Here is a 25,147-nt window from a genome sequence, read left to right as displayed (position 1 = left end):
AAAAAGGGGTTGTGTCTAAATGGTAATATAATATATTCTCATACCTCTTTACCTTAGAAAAAATGAGGATGCGCCTAGTGAAGCAAGACATACAACATACAGACTTCACAATTAATATTTACATGACATATCCCACATTAGAACCTTAGAGACTCCTCTTTCTACTAGTCAACCAAAATCTAGTGGTTCCATGACCAACATCATCGAGTTTCCCCTTCTTCATAGGAATGATAGACTTAGTTGAACATGGGAGTTCTAATCTTACCTAATTGGGAATGATGAATAATCACATTAATAGAAACCTAACACCCATGTAAGAAATCTCACTTCGTATAACCAATCAAAGATGAGAGTGGCTAATATTGCATTTGGTAGATAGAGAGTAGGCTGCTCATTTCAACTTCCTTCATCTCAAAGACTAGCACTCTACCATACTCGATTCCCCTAAAGCAATGTTACTTTGGAATCAATCCAACCAAAGGTGGTCTCAAGCACTCAACTCTAATCCTAGTGATATGGACAATGACCCAACTTATTGGATCCACCTTTCCATAGGATGGGATCATCAAGACCTCCACCATCCTACTTTCCAACCATGCACATGGTGTTTTTTAGTTATTTAATTACTACCATGTTATGTGTAGCATACACATTCCTTCATTGCATCCTTAGCACTAGTTCATTCAAGCAATACCCTTAAGCAAACAAATATGCATAATGATCCTTTCTTAACAACCAAATAAAGTGATCCAACTACCAATCCATCATTTGTCTCCCAATCATCAGTAGATACATCCCTAAGGGATCATACATCTCATCCTAAGCAGCCCTTTAAGGTGACAAGCTAGTTGGCAAACCTCACCAAACCTAATACTCAACCCTTGCACTCTTCTAAGGGAGTCATACACTGGGGGTGGGCTTACTACTATCTATCTTACACCCACGATCCTATGCAATCTCACAAATATGTAGTTCACTCACCATGATTGCATAGTCCACACCAACAAACGGTTGTCCTACTCTAAGGCTAGAGGGATGCCTCCAATACATCACAACCAATTCTTCAACAGAATGGAAGGGGTAAGTAGAAAGAAAAAATAGATCCATCACAAACACATCATACTATAAAAGAAAGTAACACAATGCACTTTTCCTAACTACATGAATATATCATTTCTCCAAACAATAATTACAAACCAAGAAAGGAAATTCTTCAAGAAGGGATGAAAAGGTAGAAACATGTATTGGCTTCCTAAGTTGCATTTATATGCCCATTTTTATTAAATATGTGTTTTATACATTCAATATAGTCATTAATCTATGTAATACCCTAATCAACTAGAATCACTAATCCTTTGTATAAAGGGTTGTGTATGAAAGTTACATTTCACAATGTAAACATGCGTTCACAATTCCAAATTTAGTCATATGAAAGAGCTCGGCCTACTTCACAACCTGTTATAGACTTTTAGAATTCACAAACCATTCCTTGTAGAATACATATATCTTAATATTTATTTTTAATAATAAATAATAACACTTTAAAAATCAAATGTAACTTTAGGTATTAGTAATACCTTGGTGCAACTTACTTGCATCATGCACCAACATATTTAAGATTAGGAAAAGATATGCATTAGGATAGTAGTTCCTTATGCTAGCTTGCTTGCATATTGCACCACCATCTTTAGGATTAGGAAAAAATACATTTTAGAGTAGTATACCTTGGTGCTATCTTTTTTGAATCTTATGACAATGTGTTTAGGATTAGGAAAAAATATGTGTTAGGGTAGTAACATCTTCATGCAACTTGCTCACATGCTACACTGACATGTTTAGGATCAAGGAATATTCATAACCACTAACTTGGTGCACTCATAATGGAACAAGCCTATATCCTACACCAAGGTGTTTAGAATTAGAGAATAATGACTTAGAAATTAAAGTTTGATGTAAGTCAAAACATGCTTGCATTTTGCATCAATATTTTTAGGATTTGAAAATAGTAGATGTGAAAAAATGGCGGTTGTGGTATAGCATGCTTGCAGCATACACAACGTGCTGCATAGGTTAGAAATATCATAAGATTAGGAATAAAGAACGTGCACCTAACATATATAGGGTACAAAATTCAATGCCAATCATCTTATCATCGAAAGTGTGGACACCCACATATATTGGTCACTTATAAATGATAAGTTTACAATAACAGAGTTAATCATAAAATTTGTCAAAAAAATTTATAATTTATATTACATTATTATCAAATGAAAATTAAAATTATTTTTTTATATTTAATTATCATTTTAATGAATTGAAATGCCTAATTTTTGTTGGAAAATAGTTTGCTTTTGTGTTCATATTTTATGTCTCTGTGGTGCTCGCTAATTAAAACCAAAAGCACAATCACCATGGGACCAAAAAGAAGAGCTTTCACTAATGATAAAAACACTAGCAAATATAAAAAAAGAGGACTTTGGAGTTCACTTTCATAGCAACAATGCTTATGAGAATTTCATGGAGCATTTAGCTGCTCAAGGGTATTAAGAAGCCCACCAACATGGCTACATATGAGTCATCCATGATCCATCCCCAAGAACCTTCATAAATGAAGTTCAACAAATGCTAGGAAAAATAAAAAAGAGAAGGTCCCAAAAGATATAAATGAGGTTTGTTGAATGCTAGGGAACATTACAAGAGAGAAGGCCTCCCAAAAGATATTGAACATTTTGTTGGAGTTATAAAAGGGAAGCAACAATTTAGTAACAGATCTTTGGAAGAAGTACAAACACAATGTGCCTATCCCTCTAGTTGCAAATTGATATCCACAATAGATGCTTCATAGAAGTCCTATCATGGCTTGAGGATTCCTCTATGATGAGGAATTTCCACATAATAAGCCCCTAGTGCCACCAAGTAAAGCAAGTGTTAGTATGGAGAATCAAGGTGCAACAAGTGCACATAACGAATACCTACTCCAAGCATCAAATTTTTGTGACAAGATTGAATTTCTTGCATGTACAATTCTCTATTGGTGGGAAACAAGGCATTGTGCATGGTTCAAGTAGTAAGAGCCTACTGGATTTTCAAAAAATGCATATACACTACAAACTGCTTTCAGAATCAAAATGGCCCATTATCCTGTTAGAAGTGCAAGCTATCTTAAAAAGCCTTCATATAAATTTTCACCATCTTGGTGTCAACATTATTTAGGATTTGCAAAATGTGGTCATGAGAGATATTTGATGCTTATATTTCATCTTTAGCATGGCCCAATTATCCAATATAGCTCATTTAAAGATTAATCATGTGTCGTATCTCCCAAAAACTTCATTAGATTGTCTATAGCCCATGGTTGGTTTGGAAGAGTCCAATTGAACAATTTAACCTTAGTGTGTAGTTTCATGGACATTATGAATGTCCTATATAATAAAAAAGTATTCATAACAATTTACATATCAAAAATATGATCTTTCACTTTGTCAAAACATTAAGGAGGATGTTTGTTGGGGTCATCAATTAGGGTATGGAAATAGAGTTTGACAAGCAAAGTACGAATCATCCTCAAGTAGTGAACTAGTATATGAATGAAATAATTATGTTCATGTTAGTAAGAAGAAATTTATTCATAATGATTTATATACCAAAAATGTCATGCTACTTTGCTTTACCAAAACATTAGGGAGATATGCATTGTGTCACCAATTGGAGTATAGCAATGGAGTTTGACAACAAGTAAAGTGCATATTCTCCCCAACCAACAAATCATCAAGTGGATGAAACAATACATTTACACAATGTTTGCAAGCATGTGGCCCTAGAATACTTTGCACCAAATCCCCATACATTTAATATAAAATAAGGAAATTACTCAATTGGCTACATTGTGTAAAAGCTTTTACCAGTAGAGGTAAAGCCATATGGAACTCCTAGCGAGCAATTTTTTCCTATGAGAGTTTGTAGCTTAGTTATAATAGAGAAGATTCATAAATACATCTAAAGCATTGATAGATTTTTTACTATATAGTAAAAGACACCAAAATATTTTAGTCTCATTATTGTAGTGAGGTACACCTAGACAATGACGTATAATACCTTCTTATTAATATGAATGATTTACATATTGGCATCTCAACTTTCCATTTATAACTGTTTTTTAGCAAGTTTTATAGTTCTCATGTCCACTTTCAAAAAAAAAATTAAATTAAATGAAATTCTATATTTCAACTCTTTAATATAGACTTGTACTAGTTATTTTAATCATGACTTTGATATGATTTAAATCATGTAATGCTCTTGATGTAAGATATAGGACAATAACATTAATGTATTAGCTTTTCTACACTAATTCTTATGCTTTAACATAGTCATGGCTAGCATTTAGAATAATCGCATCAACCCAATGGAATTGCATGGAATAATGGAAGCTACTTAGCATATGTGATTCAGTATTTAACTTGTATGCAATTGAGGCACAAATTACATAATGGAGTAATTATCTTGTATATGGTTGAGGCCCAAAGTACACAATTTATGGTTTTAATGGTACATGATTGAGATGCAAAGATTAAGCATTTAACAAGTACTTTTCAACATTTTTAGGGTAACACTTTTAGACACATAAATACAAGACAATTATCTTGTAATAAGGCAACTTCAAAGTAAATAATATATATATAATTTTCTATGAGAAGGTCATGTTTTGTTAGTGTTTGAAAAGTCTACCCCATTGTAAACATTATCTTCATGAAGTCTTGGGTAAGCCTGCCAAGCCTACTCTTCAATAGACTCCCATTCATCATTTCTTTGCTTTTTTGTCAATCTTCTTTGAGTGGCCTTGAGCTCTTCTATAAAATGTTGATGTGCCTTATCTCTTTCTCTACAAAGCTCAACTACTTTCACTTTGAGATCTTTCACAAGCTCTTTTAGAGGATCCATTTTATTATGCAAGGCCTTGTGTTGCTCTCGTATCATTGTGATTGACATAGCATGCATGGGTGCTCAAATTTCTTTTAATGCACTAGCCTACATAGTTGCTTTTCCCAAGCTAATACTTGCATTAAAGGGCTTGTATACCCAATTCACCTTCCTCTATAAATGTCATGTACATACACATATTGTGCCATATGTATGGGTAATCACTTTTTGCTTAGCATCACCTTCTTTGATAAAATGTTTGAGAAGAACTTATGTGAAGCCAACATGCTAATAGTCCAAAAACTTGATTGGTGTTGTACCTTTGTAGTTTCTTAATTTTTAAAAAAGTTCTTCCTGAATAAACCACTTTGGGCACAACTCTCTAATTTTCTTCAAAGAGCATAGAGATAGATTCTTGCATGCATTGATATCATAAGTATCTTAAGATTGAATGCACTAGCACATCCTAATGTTGGAACTATTGTTTTCATTGTCTTATATTCAAAAGTAAAATTGTAATTACATGTTAAGTTGAAATTTAGACTCTTCAAAATCAAAGCATTGCTTCAACTTGAAAATACTTATCTAGCCACTAACAATTAAAGTTATTTAGCAATAGTCCAATTTAGATTTAAACTTGATAAAATTTTGACTAATTAAATATAGCTTAACTTTCTCTTTTATATTATAACCTACTAGCATTTAACTAACCAAAAATAGCTTAACTAAACATCTAATTTAGACACGCGAGATTACACATTGCTTAAGTAATTTAATCTTTTTCTAAATGAAATCATTTTCATTTGAATACATTTTTAAAATCTATGAAATATCCTTGCAAGCCCTCAACTCAAAGATCGATCAAACATAACAAGCATCTATATATGTTTAGAATTTATTCAAAAAAATAGTTTATATCAAAGAATCTCTATAATATACTCGAGAATATTTTGTATGGAAATAATATTTCCACTAATCAATTTCTTAATTTAATATATAGTAATCAACATATTTGATAACATATCCCTATATTATATCCCATATTTTAGAGTCATCGTTAAATAGTCCCATATTTTTCATTTATATGAATCCCATATTTGTGTTAATGTAATCTATGTTGCTTCAAAGGAAGCTTTGAAGTTAAAAATTCAAAAATTAGAGAAAGCTCAATGTGCCTCAATAAAATATTTTTAAAAGAGAGGAGAAAATAAATAGAATATGAATAAAAACTCCAAGTAATTGGCTAGAGCCACTTGAACACAAAACCATGTAGACTAAAGTAAAAGAGGATATAACAAAAGCCACATGTTAGATTCCAAATACCCAAGGATTTGGAATAATTCATTGCAAGGCAAACTACAATCACCATGCATCTCTAACAAAAACTAATATGCCCTAAAGAAAAGTTTGTATCAATGTGCACTTCACATACCACCATCCCAAAATTGATATGTATGAAGGTGCCCTATCCACTAGCCTCTACACAAGCACTTTGAGAAAAATGTATTTCACCTATTCTCCTTATGTCAATTTGTCAAGAAATTTTGGACGGTGCAAGTTCACAAAATTAATTATGTTGTCACATGGAAGCGAGATTTATTAGGGTAAAAAGGGAGAAAATGTCTCTAATCTTCTTTGATCTTTGGTGTATTACTAGAACTATTATAATTAAAAGGATCTTAGAATGTAAGAATCAACTAGCATTTAGGGGCATAGCTAGGTTCATGCTAAATCTAGTTGATCATTTTGAGTAGTTTCCTACATAGGTGGTGAGCATTTTGTTTATCAAGTGAAAAGAGAGTATAAGATGGTTATCAAGTAATTTACACCTAAAGCGCATCTAGTAAGGCATTTTGAGCCCTTAAGAGTCACGATTGATGACCTATCAATTCTTTTAGAAATCAATGGCCACTTTAAATCTACAATGGCTCTTACGTAGAGGTGTCATGGAATGCATGCAACTAATTGACTTCATCTGATACATTCCCTTTTCTCACTCCCCAAATTCAATATAGTATTACTAGTGCAAATAAGATTATTAAACCACTATATTTGCCGAACTGTAATTATCATAAAGACATTATAACTACTCAACCACATGCAAATATGTTAACCTTTTGTGCCATGGATGTGACAAAAATGCACTAAGAGTGAAACAACTTGCACAAGGACACGTGCACACACGCACGCACAAAAATTTGAAAGCCCAAGAACTCACATTTGAGTGTATATGTAGCACCAATTAGCAAACCCAATAATTGTATTTGAAATTAATATTGAAGTCTTATGAAAGAGTACAAGGTGGATAGCAAGATGGAGAAGATGAAAGAGGGGAGGGGAAGGACATGGTTTAGTCAATTTTTCCTTTGAAAAAAAAATATAATATTCCGATTTATGAGAATATTTGGACTCCTCATTTTTAGTTATCCCAAGCAATCACATGTTACCTTTTTTCTTTTTTTTTCGTTGCATGTATAACCTTTCTTTTGCCTATCCCACCAAGGTCTTAATGGTAAGTGGAAGAGAGCACTACGGTTTTCTTTTAATGAGAGGGAGATTGATTTTTCCTACGAAGATTAGAACACAAAATGTATATTTTGAATATATGAAAATATTTTGTTGCTTTTCTTTCTTATGTTTTCAAAAAGTAACAATGATAGAATCAATGCTTGATTGGTTTATTTTTATATATGCTTACATTTCTTTAAGTGCAAATGATCAGACCTCTCAAGTATATTCAAGTATATACATGATAGAACCTCTTTCCATAAGTTCCTCATTTAAGATCTCAATTTTCCCTACTCACATAAGACCCTCCCCCCTTTTTTGTGTAGAAGCTTAAATTAAATTGAAGTATTTACATCAAGCCTTCTAGCCAATCGTTCAAATTCATGAAAATCCCAACAATTACAAGTCAAGCCAAAAGGCCTCCAAAACATAACACACAAATGTCATGGAGGCGACACAATAGGAGTAGAGCAAACAATATCCAACTAAGGAGCAACCATGTCAAAGAGAATCGAGTCTGCTAAAACCATGGAAAATATCTACCATAGCATTAATCCTCCAATATGGGCCACATGACCATGGAATGGAGGTTGAATCAAAAATCAAAGCATTATGGGTGTACCGAATGTACCAGAGAGTTTTCCATCTAAGAAAATGGAAGAAACAAAGATGATCTAAAGTGGACAAAGAAGGCATCTTGCCCGTAACCCAAAAACGGATGGACATCACATTGCCAAGTCAATAAGGCTCAAACACAATAAACAAAGCACCAAATCCATCTCCCTAAAGGGTAAGAGATGAAGAGATGAATTGACATCTCATCACATGTGCAAAAGGTACATCATCCATGTGAGATCTTGTGAGCACATAGCACATCCTTTTGGGTACAATTTTGGAGAAACCCTTTTGGGTACAATTTTAAAGAATGAATTATCATATAAGCATATAAAATTGTTGTTTTTTGTCAATCATAATCCCTGGGAGTAATCTTTTTTAGGCTTGAGTGGATGAAGGGTCCATTTGTTACCTACATCCATACAAAAGGTGCAGGTAAGAACCTTACCACCTAATGTGTATTGTAAGTGTTGTCATGGGACCTGATTGTCATCACGATCGCACCTACAAAGATGCTAGATAAAACCAAATCCCAAGGACTATGTTAACATTGTTATCAAACATAAATATTGTAGAATCAAGATTTCAAATGTACCATTATGATTACCTTGTTAGATGCCTAAATAAAAAACCTAAGATATTGAGTTAGCTTTGATAGGAATTTAACTAAGTATCTATCTATGCAAATAAGAACTAATTCAAATATAAAATAATGGGTTAGATTTAAAAAGACAACTTGACCTGGTAATCAATATGTATATAAAAGTCATAATAGAAGAAATATAAATGGGTTAGCTAAAATTATAATTCTAATTTTTCTTTTGAGCTCTAAATCATGCTAGATGTATGCATGTGCACCCTTCAAAATATATTTATGTCACCTCATCAAGAAAAATTCACTAGAGAGCTCTTAGGACACTTTCAATACCACCAATATAGTTATGTTTTAATTTCCCAAAAAAAAAACTTGAAAGAAGACAAAGTCGATCCTTATATACCTAGACATCTATACAATCGAAAACATTCATACTCATCCCTCAAATGTTAGGTGTACTTCACAATATGCATTAAGCATGCATCCAATTGAGAGAGAGAGAGAGAGAGAGAGAGAGAGAGAGAGAGAGAGTGTGTGTGTGTGTGTGTGTGTGTGTGTGTGTGTGTGTGTGTGTGTGCACGTGCACAAAAAAGTAATATCATGAAGTAATTGTATGAGTTAGCATACACCCATGGGATGTCAAAAGGTCAAGTAAACTCTAAACTCTACAATGTGTACTAACACTTACCCATATATTCAAAGATTCTTTCTAGCACAACATTAACATTAATGGCATATAAAATTTATGAGTACCATTGAGGATCTCTTAGTCTAACAATAAACTAATCTCAACAAAAAGCATCTTAGCAATGTGGTTATTTAGTCCTAGGTCCATATATAAAGATAAATGCCATCTATAAAATTCATCAAATTTTATTATAGTGCTTGGAAGACATCAAATGAAATTATGTAATATTCAATTACCATGTAAAAGACTATCAAATATTAAAAATGTGTGTGTGCACGCGCGCGCATGCCATAATTATGTATTTTGTACCAATCAATTGTACTCGTAATCATAACCTTTGAAAAAAACAACTTAAGCTCAATTCAAGGGTTTCTTCTTCTATAGCAATACTTTTGGGTTCACTTTGATGAAATACCATAATGATCATTAGCTAAGGGATCGTTTTCTTGTAGCCCTTAGTTGACTAGCCATGATTACTAACTTGTTATGCCTATGAAGTTAGTACAAAAACAAGGAATTGTACATATCACAATTAGATCTCCTACTTGGACATTATGAAGGATATGACCAATTCTACGCCAACTTAAAGAGTCATCGATGCACATGACCTATGGTAAAAGCACATTGCATACCATTATCGATAAGTCCATTATCGTGCAACTTAAATCTCCTACTTGAACTTTATGAAGAGTATGACCAACTTTCAACCCTCTTAAAGTCCATTATCATGCAACTTAAATCTCCTACTTAAACTTTATGAAGAGTATGACCAACTTTCAACCCTCTTAAAGAGTCATTGATATATGGCATCCATAGAAAAAGCAAAGTGCATACCATTACCATTATCATGGATATGTTATCTTTTCAATAGATCTACACTACTCATCATCTATATGTATAACTTTCCTTCCATTATGCACTTTTTAGCATGTACACTTGGCTCCCCAATCATTATATACCAAATACCTTAAATAACTTGGGGTAGGATTGTCGCTTACAAGTAATATGTACCATAGTACATATGTGTAATGTAAGATTATTGGCTAATTAGCAAAGTTTGATGGTAGAGCTTAATCAATATATCATTATGTATCTATGGATATCCATTCCAAAATATCCATGGAGGCCCGAATATACCCAACCCCAATCCATGCTTATGCCATCCACTAAGAAGTGTCAACATAATCAAAGTGCTATTTTTGACTTTGTGAATTAAAATAATTAGCAGTTCACATTCTACAATCATGTCAAATCCCATCTATTAAGCTGTCGAATTTTATCATAAGCTACTATCATAGATCACAAAAAATCCAAATCATTTTTGGTATCATATGTGCATAGATCTTGATCCATATAACTAATATGCTCTTATTATAGTAGTCTATGATCACCTATGGTGGACTATATTTGTCAATCACCATAGCAAATCAAATGCATATTGTAAATTGAAAACAATTGAGGTATTAACAATTCAAGAGCACCTCGTAGTAGACCATCTATGTCATTATGTCATGTCTTATAAGATTGCAATGGATTCTCCTATGCTTGCATGTCAATAATTACCTATAGTAGAAGCAAAAAACCAAAGATTATCTAACTTGAAATCATCATCATCCAATTGATGCTAATGTGGGGCTTAAGTCCATATTGCATGTGCATGCTCCCTTCGTCCTTACATACTTCCAATTGGATCGACGTTCTACTTGTTTGTCTCACTACACTCAACCTAGAGCAAGATAATATTGAGTACTCTGCATGTGATCTAGTAATGCAAGTAGCTCCAAATCAACCCCTATATTCAAGGTGCATGAGTATAAACACAATTACCCCATTGAAGGCCATATATTTTTCCTTATCTTGTGGTATCATAATCTTATATATAGGTGGCTATACATTTGGTAAAAAAGCCAGGTAAAGAAGCTATGGGTAACCTAAGATCAATGGATTGAAAATGTGCCAACAAAGAATAACCATGCTTACAAGTGTTGTGTACTGTAATTGTTGAAAGCACATGTAAGTATGCGTGCATTTGCGCTTGTACGTGTGTGTGGAAAACTTAAGAAAAAGAGAGAATCCGTGTGTGTGTGTGTGTGTGTGTGTGTGTGTGTGTGTGTGCGCGTGTGCATACAAATGTGCAGGAAAATCAGGTAAAAGTAATTTGTGGGCGTGGGTGTGTGTAAGAGTAAATATAAGGTGAATTTCTGTGCATATGTGCATGTGTGGGCGGTAAATGTGAGTACAATAGTAGTTATAAGGCTAATTTGAATGTGTATGTGTGTGTAGAGAGGAAACGTTTGAGACTGGTCACATCACAACCCATCATAGACTCTTGTGTGTGTGTCTGTGTGGCCAGGAAAGGTTTGAGACTGGTCACATCATAGACTCTGTGTGTGTATGTGTATGTGTGTGTGAGGGCCAGGCGTGGTCGAGGGCCGAGGCAGATGGATAGATAGAGTATATTCACTGCGCCAAGTGTATTTCAGGATTGTTCGAATGATGCATCCTCTATTCTGTACACCTTATATTTACAAAGCATCAAAGAATTTGTTATGTTGCAACCTTGGTAACTTTCTTGGAAAGCTTCACATTGTTTCCCTGTGTTTCCATATCAGTAGCCCGTAATCTTTTCAAGGACTGAAGAATAGAGCCTCCTGATTGTCCTGAGCTCAGACTCGCAGTCGACGATTTGGCAAAGGGATTATTGGGTCTCTGCACCAATGGCTCCTTGGCAGGAAAACTAGATGGGGCTTCGTGCTCTGCAGCTATACTGGTTTCCTCGGCCACTGTGGACTTCATAGCTGCTGTGGAGGATTTTACTGGAGCGTTGCCTTCGTCCCTCTCCACCTTGGCTGAGACTAGTTTGTCATGAGAGTCATGTCCATTTTGATCTTTTGTGGTATTATCATCATTTGGAGCTGGACTCTTCAACAAGGGTGCTGAGAAAGGCTTGACATTCTCTAAACTCAATGAAGTTGCAGGGGCATCATGCTCTGCGCCAGATTGTTCAGTGCCTTGCATGAGTTGGCTTTGAGATGCAAGCTGTAGCATCCTCTCCTTCAAGATACGGAACCACAATAGTTACTAGTACGAACCTCACATCAAGAGGAGGGAAAAGAAAGGAACAGCGCATCTTAGTAGAAAAAAGCATGTACCTTGATGATAACTGAGAGACAAATCCGAGATATTGATACTCACCTCATATATGGCACTCAAGCGCTCAGCCAATGCAGGCAACCGCATTGCAGTTACAAGCTTAATGGCACCTTTCCAAGACTTGTCTAGTGTCAATCTTTTGGTCAATTCAACTGCCTTAACAAGCTTGTCAGCTGCAGAAAACAGATATTACATTACAACATTACTATTCAGCCTACTACAGGATCAAAGTATGTGCCAGCACAAGCACCACTCGAAAATTGCTCAAAAACAAGGAACCATGATAGACAGCAAAGCTAAAGTGAGCATTGCATGAAATCCTAGCTTATGAGTCCAGTTGCATGCTATATTCCCAGTCTATATAACAAGCTTCGCCATTCTATCACTTCTCTGCAGATGATGTGTATGTTACCTTTACAAGCAGCTGCAATGAGGCGTAATGTGCATCGATCTAGATCAGCTTCAAGTTTCAAGATCTCTTCATCTTGATCATCATCCTCGATCTTGGAAACCAGTTCATCCGCCATCTGCAAGTTGTTCAAAATGGTTTTATTAAGTATGAAACTAACAACTGAAGACTTGAAAAAGTACATTTAAGAAATTTGTAAACCTGAACAAGCTGCCAACTTCCAAGCAAATACTTGTTTTCCAAATCATCTGCTCCCAAGTCAGAATGAGCCATTGGCAAAGAGAAGTTGAACACACTCAGAATGGGTTTAGGGGACACCTGTAATTTCCATACATTTAAAAACATGTAATGAGATAGCACAAAGAGTTTCTTCCTGTGATTAATAACCCAGAACAAAATACTGGCTGTAGTGGTCAAGACTTTTGAATGGACCTCTACCGCGTAAATGCATTTTAGACCTCTACCATATAAATTAAATGCAAAGGGAGGCAAAATGAAGGACAACCCCTGCATAAAAGAAGAGCAAATGAAAAGAGAACCATTGCAGCTATCCTCTTAAATGATCGGGCAAAATAGCAAGAGAATAATTTAAGCACTGGAAAAGATCTACAAAATGAGCACCCAAAACACAACAAAATGCCATTGCTGCAAAACCATCCAGCTACTGTCATACAAGCATTCTACAACTAACTTGGCTAATAAAAGGGGGCATGTGGTGTCCAGGCCTAACTTTCTTAGCAGGACTAAGGACTAACCTGAGGCTGCTTGTCTGGAAGCTTGCAAATGATACAAAACACTTGAGTATTATTCAATCCAACCATCCAGAGACTTTCATTCTCACTTTTCACTTCTTTTGAAGCACTGCATAAGGTAACCACTTCTATACTCAATTCAAGTTGATTGAACAAGCAACTTAGGGTTGCCTTTTACTTCGAAACATGCCAGTAGACATCATAATGAGTTACCTGAAAAGGGGTATCCAAGTGCCACCATATTGAGAGGTGTGAACTCGAAGTTGTCCCTGATTGTTGATTTAACCAAAAAAGATTGGATCTCTCTCTCTCTCTCTCTCTCTCTCTCTCTCTCTCTCTCTCTCTCTCTCTCTCATATTCCACATGGCCTTCACATAAATGACCTATCACCATTCCAATACAATCTAGATGTTCCCACCATGTAGCTTAACCATACAGAGCTGAACCATGTCATCAGGATGGACATCACTCCGATTTCCCGGACACACTTGGCATGAAGATGGTCTTCCACAAGGATCATCTTCTCCAGCTTTTCGAGAATGGCTTCATCATTAGACCAAGATATACGGATTTACACATGTCATTTCCTGGGATGCGGTGTGCCATCAGCAAATGCAAAACCTCCTTGCATTAGCTTTGAGTCGAGTGAGAGATACACCAAAGAGGCATGGGAAAAACAAGATATTTCAACAACACAAGTTGGAGGTGGAGATAGAGGAACACTACCTATGGATATGCTTGCTTACTATGAGACACAGGGATACTACCATTGCCTTTTCCATGAGAGATACAATCCCCTTCACCGTATTCTGGCCTGTACTGATAGAAATGCCCTGACATTCTATCTTCAGAAGCTTCACAGCGACCAAGATACATTGATCCAACCTCAAGCAACACCAACAGGTACACAAGGCAATAGTGGACATTCACATACTTCATCAAGCACAAGTACCCCCCTCTACCAACCACACCAGCCCCACCAAGTAAAGGAGCACCCAAGGCAAACATTGACAAAACTAGAGAACTATGTAGAGCTAGGCAGCCTTGCTCCCTTCGCACTATTCATCGCCCAGATGCCATCATAGATGTACCGAGATTCCTCCACAATAACCCTATGTTTGTATGAATGTATGATTTATAGAGACACAATCTCCAATTTTGGGTGTTTAGTACTATTCCTGCTCCTCTGAGGGAATACAATCTCTATGCACATATATATTCTTTCTCATTATCCAATCTACTAGACAACTTTCTCATTTCCTGGAAGAGATCAGGTTTAAAATCCAGAAACGGTCAGTTTTGGAATGGATCCAATAATCAGCACCTTGGAATCATATGAGCTAAGAAAACCAGTGTCGCTAAAACCCAGCCAAGTAAGGTGAGAGCCAGGACTCAAGGGCAATGGCCCTTCCATCACTTTTCTCCGTTCTGCCACATTGAATATTGTGAATTGCATCACCTGAAATGAATACACAATCAGAGAAAAAGAATCGTGCAATTTCATCACACACCAAGACAGCAATTATTTGCAGGATTATGACTATGCTTGACATGAGGTGCATCTACCTGTTGGTCACAAGACAAGGGAGAGCTTGCATGTAGAACAATAGCAAGAAGCTCCTTGTGACCTGCCATAGTGACCACTGGGCCCGCCAAAGACAGCAAGGAAGTCTGCAACGTACAAATGACAATAGTGAATAACAATCTAGCCAAGTCACTAGTAGCTTTTTTCAAGATCGTATTCATACTTCAGACTTTGAAAATGAGGCAGCACCTGCAAACCACCTTCAGAAAATAGTCGGAGGTGGTTGAGGCTAGTTGAGACAGCTACCCATCCACATCCAAGAGCTAATGTCCTTGCCTCCTCCTCTGCTGCAAGCCGCATTGACCACTGAAGCATTACCAAGAAAACTTATCATTGCATCATTCATTTATGAGAAGCACAGTAAGCATTACTGCACAAAAAGTTAATTGGAATCGAATGGTTGGACCTCACTATTGTTTGCCCAGCTACTAAAAGGCCGATAAAGTATGGTACTTGGATTCTTTTCCCCGTTCCTATGAGATGCAAAAATGCAGCCACTGTCATTCATAGCAGCCATTTTGAAGCCAAAATAGTCCGTCATTGAGGGCACACGAACACCTTTCCCTGTATCATGAAACTCCACCTACAAATCACCAAACAAAATCAATGGTACAGTAGGGCCTGGTTTGACTGTTGTGATCAATGATCATCATGCATCTGATTATGAGAACATTGCAAGGGAGAAAGCACCTCTATGTGTGACAGCTCTTCATTCTGACAACTGGTGATGCTGCCTATGAGATTGTAAGAAAGAAAATGTCGCTTGCCCGAACTAGGTGTGGTGGAGCAGGGCTGAAAAGGAGTTTGTAATGCAGGCACTAGGTGTCCACCTATAGTGGCTCCAGATGACAAGCTTATGTTTTTATTCTGGAGCAGAGCCTCAGCTTTACTAGAGAATGACTGCCTATCATGACCTTTGCTCTTTTCCTTCTTTCTAAAATCGGGATCTGAAGGAGAATTGGGTCCTCTTTCAGGTGAAGATCCACCTTCTTCCTCACTGTGAAGCTGCTCTCCATCCTCATCATCACTGAAGTGCAGCAGTTCTTCTCTGTCAATAACTGAAGGCAAATTAGCATCACTGCCAGGTAGGCTCATGTGAGATGGAACAACAGGTTCCCAAACACCAAATTTGCCATCCGAGTCACCAATGGCTAAAGCATTTCCTTTCGGTCTCCACGCCAAGCTGCAGATTTGAGATTCAAACTTCTGGCAGTCTATGTCTTGCCTGTTATCCAAATCCCAAATGATGACCTGATTGTCACCTGCTGCGGTTGCAAGGTATTTGCCATTTGGTGACCAGGCTAATGAGCCAACAGAAGCTGAATGCCCACCTTTGAGGCTGAAGACCTTTTCACCTGTATCCCGATCATACATAATCACATCCACGCCATTTTTTCTGCCAGGAACTGCCAAGACATCTCCCTTTGGATGCCAAGCAATTTCATTCCTCCCAGAATTGTTCAGATCTGTGTTGGGTGCAGCATGGTAAAGTGTGTGGATTCGCTTGCCAGACGAGAGGCACCAGCACATGATAGTGCCATCACTACCAGCTGATGCCAAAAACTCATTGTTGGGGTCAAATGCAAGGCTAATGATAGGTGCATTGTGCCCTTTAAGGACTCGCACAATAGAGCTGTCAATGGTACTGATGATCTTGATGCCATCATCCTCTCCTCCTGCTGCAAGCAAAGAGCCTGTGGAACTGAAAGCAACGGCATGGATGGGCAAAGTAAAGCGAGTCACAGTGCTTTGGAACTCTCCATCTGAGGAAAACAAAGAAGAAGGCTATGAGAAACTCAATCTCTGCAATGGAAAAGGGCCATCCTGAGTCAGACAAATTGGTTAACATAATAAAAATTCATGTGATCCTGTGTCTGAGGCTCTGAGCCATGAACTCATGCCATGGTAAAACTCATGCGATCTGTATCAGTTTAAAGGTGTGAAGAGACAAATGAATGAAATTGTGACTGCTGGAGAACATCTCATGCCACGTAACGTCTCTGAAGAAATCTATATGCTGTAAATGGAAATTTTCACAGAGAAGCATTTAGTTCCATAAAACAAGAACTTGAATGAAATGTTGCAATGTCTGAAAGCATTTATCTCATGCAGCATTAGGTCCATAAAGAATTTTGCATATACTTCCAGAAAACAGACATTTTGTGAATCAAATGTTGCTATGCCTGAAAGCACTTAGAAAGTAAAGAGCGAAATGATCACGGTTGGTAAACATCTAATGCAGCATAATGTCGTTCCAAGTTTTGCAGCTGTGAATGTAGATCCACATGTGTTCCCACAAAACGAAGTTATTGTGAAGGAAAGGTACTGAATGAGCATAGGCCTTCTGAATTGCCATTAAAGATTTCATCAGAAAAACTGCGGGGCGATGATGGAAAAAAACCTGGATAGGAGAATAGCTTGACTGAGTGATCGAGGGAACCAGAAGCGAAGATGAGGCCGGAAGGAGAGGGGGCAAGGGAGGTGATGGCGGAGCGATGGTGGGAGAGGCGCCGGGAAGGGGCGAGAGGCGAGTGGGCGGCTGAGGAAGAGGAAGGAGGAGGAGGAGGAGGCCATGCGTGAAAGAAGATGAGGGCGTGAGAGGTGGTCGCGATTAGCTGCTGGCCTTCTCTGTCCCACGCAATGCACGGGTTGCCGTCACCCCTGTCGCCCGGTTTTCCTTCCACCTCCAGCATTACCACGGCCTTATTGCCCAACCCTGCCGCTCCTCTTCCCACTCCGCCATAGCCATTTCCTTTCGAGTTCTTCGCCATAGCTGGTCTGCCTCCCCCCACACTCTCTCTCGTGTTGCTGTTAGTATGGAACTCTCATTTGGCGGGAATTTCCCATACAACACCGATCCACGCTACATTTTTTATTTTATTTTTCTTCTTTTTGTTTTCTTTTAAATGAAATGCGTGTTAGTTGCATTTAAAGTAAAAGGTAATTACATCGAAAGGGAGAATCCAACGGAGAAGGGTTGGGAATTCACATCCATCTAGGCATGTAAGAAAGCCTTCCATCCATTTATTACAACGTGGCTATTATTAGGAGGACTCAGGAGTAGGACTTGTTTCAGAGGGGGTGGCATCTCCTTGCTCAAAGACATATCCAATATTCTTCGCAATGTTCAAAGTAAAGATGCCATTCTTGATGGACCACAAATTTTTCGATTTCAAGTGGAGCCTCCTCTTCTTCCTTTCCTTTCCTTTCTTTTATCCACACTCCATGTTATTCTCGAAGACGAAGACAAAATAATAGTTGGGCAACTACCTAATGTCCTGCACTTAAAACCCTAGAGGATGCTAGTTATCCCTGATCTAGGCATGAAGGACTTCATTGGGAGAGGGAGGGCCATGACACAAACCAATTAATGCTCTATGATATTCATGAAAGATTGTAGCTAGACCATCATCAAGAAGGGTGCAATTACCTTCTTCTTCATCTAGACCAATTGCAGCTTTTGAATATGGAGGTCTTTGTTTAAATTATCTCTCAACCCTCACAATGTTTCCAATTGTTGCTCCTCCATGGGGGCCTTGATGTTCTTTGCTTGCTCTATTTCCACCTTGAGTTTCTTGCACCCTTCCTCTTGCTAAAGCATTCTCTGACACCGTGCCTTGATGCAATCCATGCAAGACAACATTTGACTTTGCATGTAAGGCTTCCAAGGGTGGGGAGCATACTTGGTCCTGAGGGGGGAAAGAAGTGTGGTGGGAGTTGAAGACAAAGCCATTGAGGGCCACATTGGGATTCTTATGGAATTTTGTATAGAGTGGGTTCTTTTGAAGGTAGTTGAGGGAGGGGAGAGAAAAACCATTCTACAGATCTTGAAAAGCATCATGATATAGAAAAGGGGAATCAAATTGACAACTACATTGAGAATTCACTTGCACATCATGGTGAGGGGGGGGGGGGGGGGGGGGGGGGGGGTGGGCGGGCTATGCTTGAGGGGGGAAGAGTACTAGTCTATAGGGGGTTGATAAAAAAATACGAAGGTGCAAGAAGAGCTGCATTGCAAATGAGGAAATGACAAAGGAGGGATGAGATTAAGTGTACATGTATGTGCATCGAGTGGAGGTTCAACAATCATAGCTATAGTCAAAAGCTCATCAATTTATGGAGGGATGCTCGAGGAAGAGTCTAGGCATGGGGAGGAGAATGCATGTTGACAAGACGTGCAATGGGGAACAACATTCCCATTGCCACATAGCACAACTTGCTACTCGAACAATTAGTTGTGTGGTGGTAGTGCTAATCTTACTTTTGCTTATTTTCTTGGAGCCCCTGTTTCTCCACTCATTTCAAATGTTTCATCTTTTCTTTCTTTCTTTTTGTTTTCTTGTTTGGGTTTTTATGTGTGTGTGGTGGGGAGGGGGGGTTTCTTGAAATATTAAATATGCCTCATGGATCATAACCCCAAATAGGAGCTCATAGCTTACATACATGAGAGCTCTAAACATTCACCATGATAGCCTCTCAACCACTATTGTAATAGCAATACAGTGCCAACGCACACACATGGAAGTCAGTGCAACCATTGTAATGTCATTGAGAGTAACCAAAAACTTAATAGGGAAAATTTCAATTTTCACGAAGAAGGAATCTACACATTTTCTTATTGCATGGTTGAATTGTGGTAGCTTTGCTTAACACAAAACATAACCATGGTTTTAGGAAAACACGTGGTTTATTGTGAATTCCAAGATATTCCTCTAGTATATCTTTATAAGCAACCATGCTAGAGCTTTAGAAGCTCATGTAAAAGGGCTTTTAAGGGCTTAACTCTGCTAGATCAAAAAGGTGTTAACTATAGTGATTTAAATGCTTCATTGCACGCACATATACCTAAACAAAAAGCCCATAATGACCAAAAAAGATTACAAATAGAGCTTCAACTACTCATCAATCTTCACTGGCAATTAAACAATGCATGGGAGCTAACACAAAAAATTTCCATGGTTTCCAAAAGATCTTGCAATTTAACCATAGTCAATAATGTTCTCCCACCAGCTCAACTCACTACCACCACAATGACAATCTTTAGCCTCATGAGCATAGCCTTTTAAGGATGTATCCAAGGTTTGAACTCACACACCCACATATCAACTCCTCATGATTCTCTAAACAAAATTATTTATCACCAAACAAGACATAAAGATGAAAATTTTACTTAATTATGTTTCTTTTTGTCATGCAAATGCAAAAGGAGATCACAACTCAATTTAATTGAAAGTGCATATGTGACTGAGCAATGTTGGGTTTCGAACGCCCTACTGCAAGCCCAAGGATACTACACGAGTAACACCTCACTATGGTTGCCCAAACTCACAAATGCTAAGTCGAATCCTCAATCTTAGGCCCCAAAAACCAAGCTTCCACAAGGTCAATTGGAACAAGGGAGGAGAAGAACTAAAATGGAGGATGCTCAATCCTTGAGTGTCCAAATGGTCTATCAACCCAAAGTTCAACCAAGAGTCCATGAGCAACCAAGCAAGGCCCTGCTTGAAGATTCTAAGATAATCACTAGGAGACATGACAACAAAGCATCAATTGAATTGAAAACCTCACAATCCAAGCCTGCCACGCCCACCAAGAATCTTCAAGTGGAAGTGCCCCACATCAACTTGTCATGTTCAACTAAACCCAAGACGCTAGTTCACCTTAAGCTAATGCCACCATGATGATCCATTCTTGAAGTGGCATCCAATATGGCCATGGACACAGGGGATGACTTGACCACGTGTATTTGGTGATTGGATTCAACTTTCACATTATTTACTGAAAGTTAGGAGTGTTTAGATCTAAGCCTACTTGACGAACCTTTAGAAAATAAGATACGTTCCTTACCATGTTCTTGGAAAGAATACCAATTCATCTTTATTGAATCTGAGACCAAATTCTTACGCAAGTGGTATAATTTTCACCTTTCATGGGCCTAAGAGGGATACCAAATCATGACCAATGCGGAGCAATGATGTGCCATCAAGACTTCTAAGTATAACCAAACCTATGTGGCTCCCACCTCATTTGGAGTGTTGGCCATAACTAGGAATCAACCATTAGAAGACAATGTGATGCTTCACCTATACTTGGATAAGATTCTAACAAAGAAGAAACTCCATATTGCAAGTCAGCTCAACTCATGTGACTTCTTGATCGATGTAATGACTTATATCACACAAGTGGGCATTTGTCTACGGGATTTGTATTGTTATGCGACTCTTAAATATAACCCCAAGTTTTACAATTGGTTCTTGGAAGTGTAAGGCACATCTCATACCCACCATTGATTGGCCATACACCTTGATTTCCACAATCCTAGGAAGGATTTTCATCCTTTCTAGGAGGGAGGGGAGTAATGGATGAGAACTCAAAATAGAAGTTTAATTCTAAAAGAAAAGAATGAATGTGTGGATTGATTGGCATGATAATTCTTATTTTGTGGGTTATATTCCTCATTGTATGAGAATTCTCATTTTCAAACACTAATCTTTATAGTCATCTTGCTTTCTGTGAAAGGAGATGTCCTTTAAAGGAAACTAACTATGGGATATTATGTGGCGATAGGAACTTAAATGGTAGGAAAATAGGATAAAGCCAACAGGCTTCCATTATCAGAGGAGAAATATAGAAGATACGGATGAGCCATGGAGATCTGGGCATTCAACCAATTGAAATATTGCAGCATCCACAATCTAAAAGGAGTGGTGACATTTGAAGAGGTGGTGGCACAGATGCTTGAGAGCGATGCAACCTTACCAAGTACCCAAAAAAAGAGGGGCAAGACATAGACCATAGCAAATGCACAGAATTCTTGAGGACTTTTGTTAACCCTCAGACGAACAAGGTGGAACATCAGGAAACTCTAAAGTAGAGGACAAGGCCAAGGCAAAAGTGAAACAAAAGATGAAGGTGCGCCAAGTAAAAGGGCAAGTCAATACTTTTGTAAAAAAGTGCAAGGTGCACCATGATTTATTTTAAGAGTGCCGGGCTCCCACCCGTGCAATTTGTAGAGGTAGATGGGCGGTAGGAAGGAAGCTAGGAAGATAAGAGGACAATGGAAAAAAGGGCTTGGCCATGTAAAAAGGGGATGACCGCCCAAATGGGATTGAGGGCTTTGTATATAAAGTTCAAAAGATGATGAGAGCTTATTCTTAGATGTGTGGCAAAAATCTTATTATTCTTCTTCTCTTCTCTTGTCTTCTTGTGAGTGCTTGAGTGAGGGAGTGTGAGAGAGTGAGGGAGTGAGTGTGTGAGTGTGAGGGATTGAGGAGAAGAAGCTCCCCATCTCCTCTCTTCGTGTTCTTCTCTTCACTTCTCTTCTCTTGTCTCGTGTGGCTATGGAGGATGGAGCTTGATGGAGAGGGATTGAGGTTGCTTGAGCTTGCCTCAAGGATCCTAGAGCTATTGGCATGCAAGAGAGAGGAAGGTACTCGATCGAGCATCAAGGTAAGCTCGCTACACCCCATGGGTAGGGATAGTGCATCGGCTATGTGAGAGGTAGCCATGGCCGTTTGGCTTGAAACGCTTGACCAATAAGCGATCCATAGGTCTCGGGGGTCAAGCTAGAGAGCTCCCTTCAACTTTTGACGTCCAAAGGAACAATGGCACGATGACTATCATGGAAGGTGAGACCTTTAGAAGTGTGGTGGTTTCGCTTCGTCCAAAGATCATAGAGAAGGCACTGGGGCTTGTAGAGAAGTTGAAAAATAGACCCAAGAGGGACGTGTATGGAATGTTAGAGATGGATAAAAGAAGGGTCTACACCAATGATGGAATCAACCTAGATGATATTTCGAACCTCACCATTCGGCTGTAGGCTAAAATGATTCACATACTTTTTTCAAGCCAGAGATACAATGCACGAGTAGAATTAGTGTTTCCTTGCTGGAAAGCCTTGTAGCCAATTCCTGTACAAGGTGAATTGAAATGCCTATGTTTGGAAAAAAATAAAGGCCTCAGCAAAGGTACTAGCTACAGCATCAAGGATGGCAAGTAGAGAGTCCCCGGCTACCATTGTGTAGAGCATAAGAGGAAAAAATCTACCTCCAAGGCCTCAACCATAGGCTTTGGAGGCCTCTTAATAGCCAATATCTAGGAAGCTCTAGGGGAGACGGAGAGAGAAGTGGTAGAGGAGACCCCAGAGCCATCACCAATCCATGAGGAGCATTGCTCTCCCACACCAGCAAGCCTAACCATCTCACTTTCAGGAGGAGAACAAGGGGAAGAAGAAAGCCACAAAGAGCAACACGACAATGCAGAAAGAATTGCTATGGAAAATGAGAACGATCAACCACTCAACCACAAGAAGCCTCAAGCGAGAGGATAGTTAGTGAGTAGCAAGGCTTAGAGCTCTCAAGACAACGGGGAAGAAGAAAGATAACTCTCAAAATCTTGATACAAAAGGCTAGCTCCATTGTCGAGGAAAACATGTAACTACAAAGGGTGGAGGAGGAGTCAAAGAGGCTAGAAGAAGAGCATAGAAAGAGGCTAGAAGAGGAGGAAGAATGGCTGAGATAATAAGAGGAAGAGGAGATTGCCTTAGCCATTCAAAGATTAGTGGAGCAACCCTCCTGATCTCAGGAATTGGCAATGATGAACCCAACAAGGGAGGATGTGCCAAGCATAAGTGCAGCAGTAGAAGAAGTTGGGGTGTGGTGGAAGGCAAGGGAGGATGTGCCAAGCACAAGTGCAGTAGTAGAAGAAGTTGGACCAAGACCGGGGTGTGGTGGAAGGCAAGGGGAAGCCATGCTACAATCAATCCCACTAGTCTTGGCCACACTAATGATCATCCCAACATAAGGTATTTGTAGAAGTAGTGGTCAATAAAAGCAATCTCATGACTTGGGTGTAGTACCTACTTAGCAACGTACAAGAAATTGCACATGCACCCATCGAAGGAGCCCCCCTCACAAGAACCAAGAGGCCAACGACAGCCAATGAAAAGTCATGACAAGGGCCTAAGGTACCCCGCTTAGAAGTGTCAACCAACTCGATTTCTTCAATCATGTGCCATAATGAAGATCTAGATGGACTAGTGAAGGAATTTCAAAGCCAACTCCACAAGGCAACATAAGATAAAAAGGTTGCACTTGTAGAGCTTGAAAAAGAAAAGATTGCCTTCATAGACTACAAGATGGAGCAAGCAAGATTAATGACCATCATAAATCAAGAGATAATCACATTAAAAGAGGCCTTGAAGGCAAGAGAGGGAGAAGAAGTTCTTAAGGAGTTGTATGATGGAGAGACCTGCATCTCCTTGGAAAATATGTGTGCTTTCAACTCCTGCAAAAATAAATGTCTAGAGCTGGAAATAAAAGAGTTGAAGAGGCAAAGAGAAGATACTAGGAAAAAGATATAGGAGGCCAAGAACCAACAAGATGAGGAGAACAAGAAGAAATAGATGGAGCTACACAACTAGTTACAAGCGACCCCCTCCATGAATAAGCCATATTGAAAAAATAGGTGGAATGAAAAATCCAAGAGCAAGAGCAAATGCATACACTATGGTGGGAGCAAGAGCAAGTGAATGCCACCCTAGCCTAGTACCAAAACCAGGGGTTAGAGAAAATGAAGGAAAAATCAGAAGAATGGGTAGCCAGGAATGAAGATCAAATAAAAAACTTAGCCTACAAGCTAGCCCATATAGAGAGTGAGCACTTCTTAGCCAAAAGCAAAGCCGCAGTTGTCAAGTCGGGAATGCTAGAGCAACAACATACATTCTTAAGCACAATATTGAATGTCATGTAGCCATGAGGAGAAGAGACATTGGAACAAGTAAAGAGAAAGCTAGAATTGATAGGGAGGGCCTTGTAGCCTTGCCTCCATGACAATGCACCTAGGCCTAGCACCAGTTTGGGAGTGAAGAAGCAACGCACTCACCTAATCTCAATTGGGTTAACTACACAAGAACTTGCCTTGCTAG

At 38.5% G+C, this 25,147-nt stretch overlaps 1 protein-coding gene across 2 annotated transcripts; it reads right to left on the bottom strand.

Moving 5' to 3' along the window:
- Positions 1 to 11,060: 11,060 nt before the first annotated feature.
- Positions 11,061 to 18,039, bottom strand: LOC148031373 (protein ENHANCER OF LHP1 1-like). Of its 2 annotated transcripts, none has more exons than XM_087684896.1 (12): positions 17,624 to 18,039; positions 15,913 to 16,985; positions 15,629 to 15,805; positions 15,412 to 15,528; positions 15,204 to 15,308; positions 14,962 to 15,096; positions 13,851 to 13,906; positions 13,641 to 13,746; positions 13,087 to 13,203; positions 12,889 to 13,003; positions 12,519 to 12,649; positions 11,061 to 12,377 (listed from the first exon to the last, which is right to left on the bottom strand). In XM_087684896.1, exons 1-12 carry the CDS (start codon positions 17,991 to 17,993, stop codon positions 11,871 to 11,873), a joined length of 3,009 nt encoding a protein of 1,002 aa, XP_087541022.1. In that variant the 5' UTR covers positions 17,994 to 18,039; the 3' UTR covers positions 11,061 to 11,870. The 2 variants fall into 2 exon arrangements, with proteins under 2 accessions (XP_087541022.1, XP_087541023.1); XM_087684897.1 differs by having other exon boundaries at positions 12,190 to 12,377; positions 12,476 to 12,649.
- Between the last annotated feature and the right edge of the window lie 7,108 nt (positions 18,040 to 25,147).

Source organism: Lygodium microphyllum, chromosome 9 (assembly GCF_053477565.2).
Source record: "Lygodium microphyllum isolate KBCC chromosome 9, Lygodium_microphyllum_v1.1.10, whole genome shotgun sequence".
In the NCBI taxonomy this organism is placed as follows: domain Eukaryota; kingdom Viridiplantae; phylum Streptophyta; class Polypodiopsida; order Schizaeales; family Lygodiaceae; genus Lygodium; species Lygodium microphyllum.
This window is presented reverse-complemented; position numbering and strand designations above follow the sequence as displayed.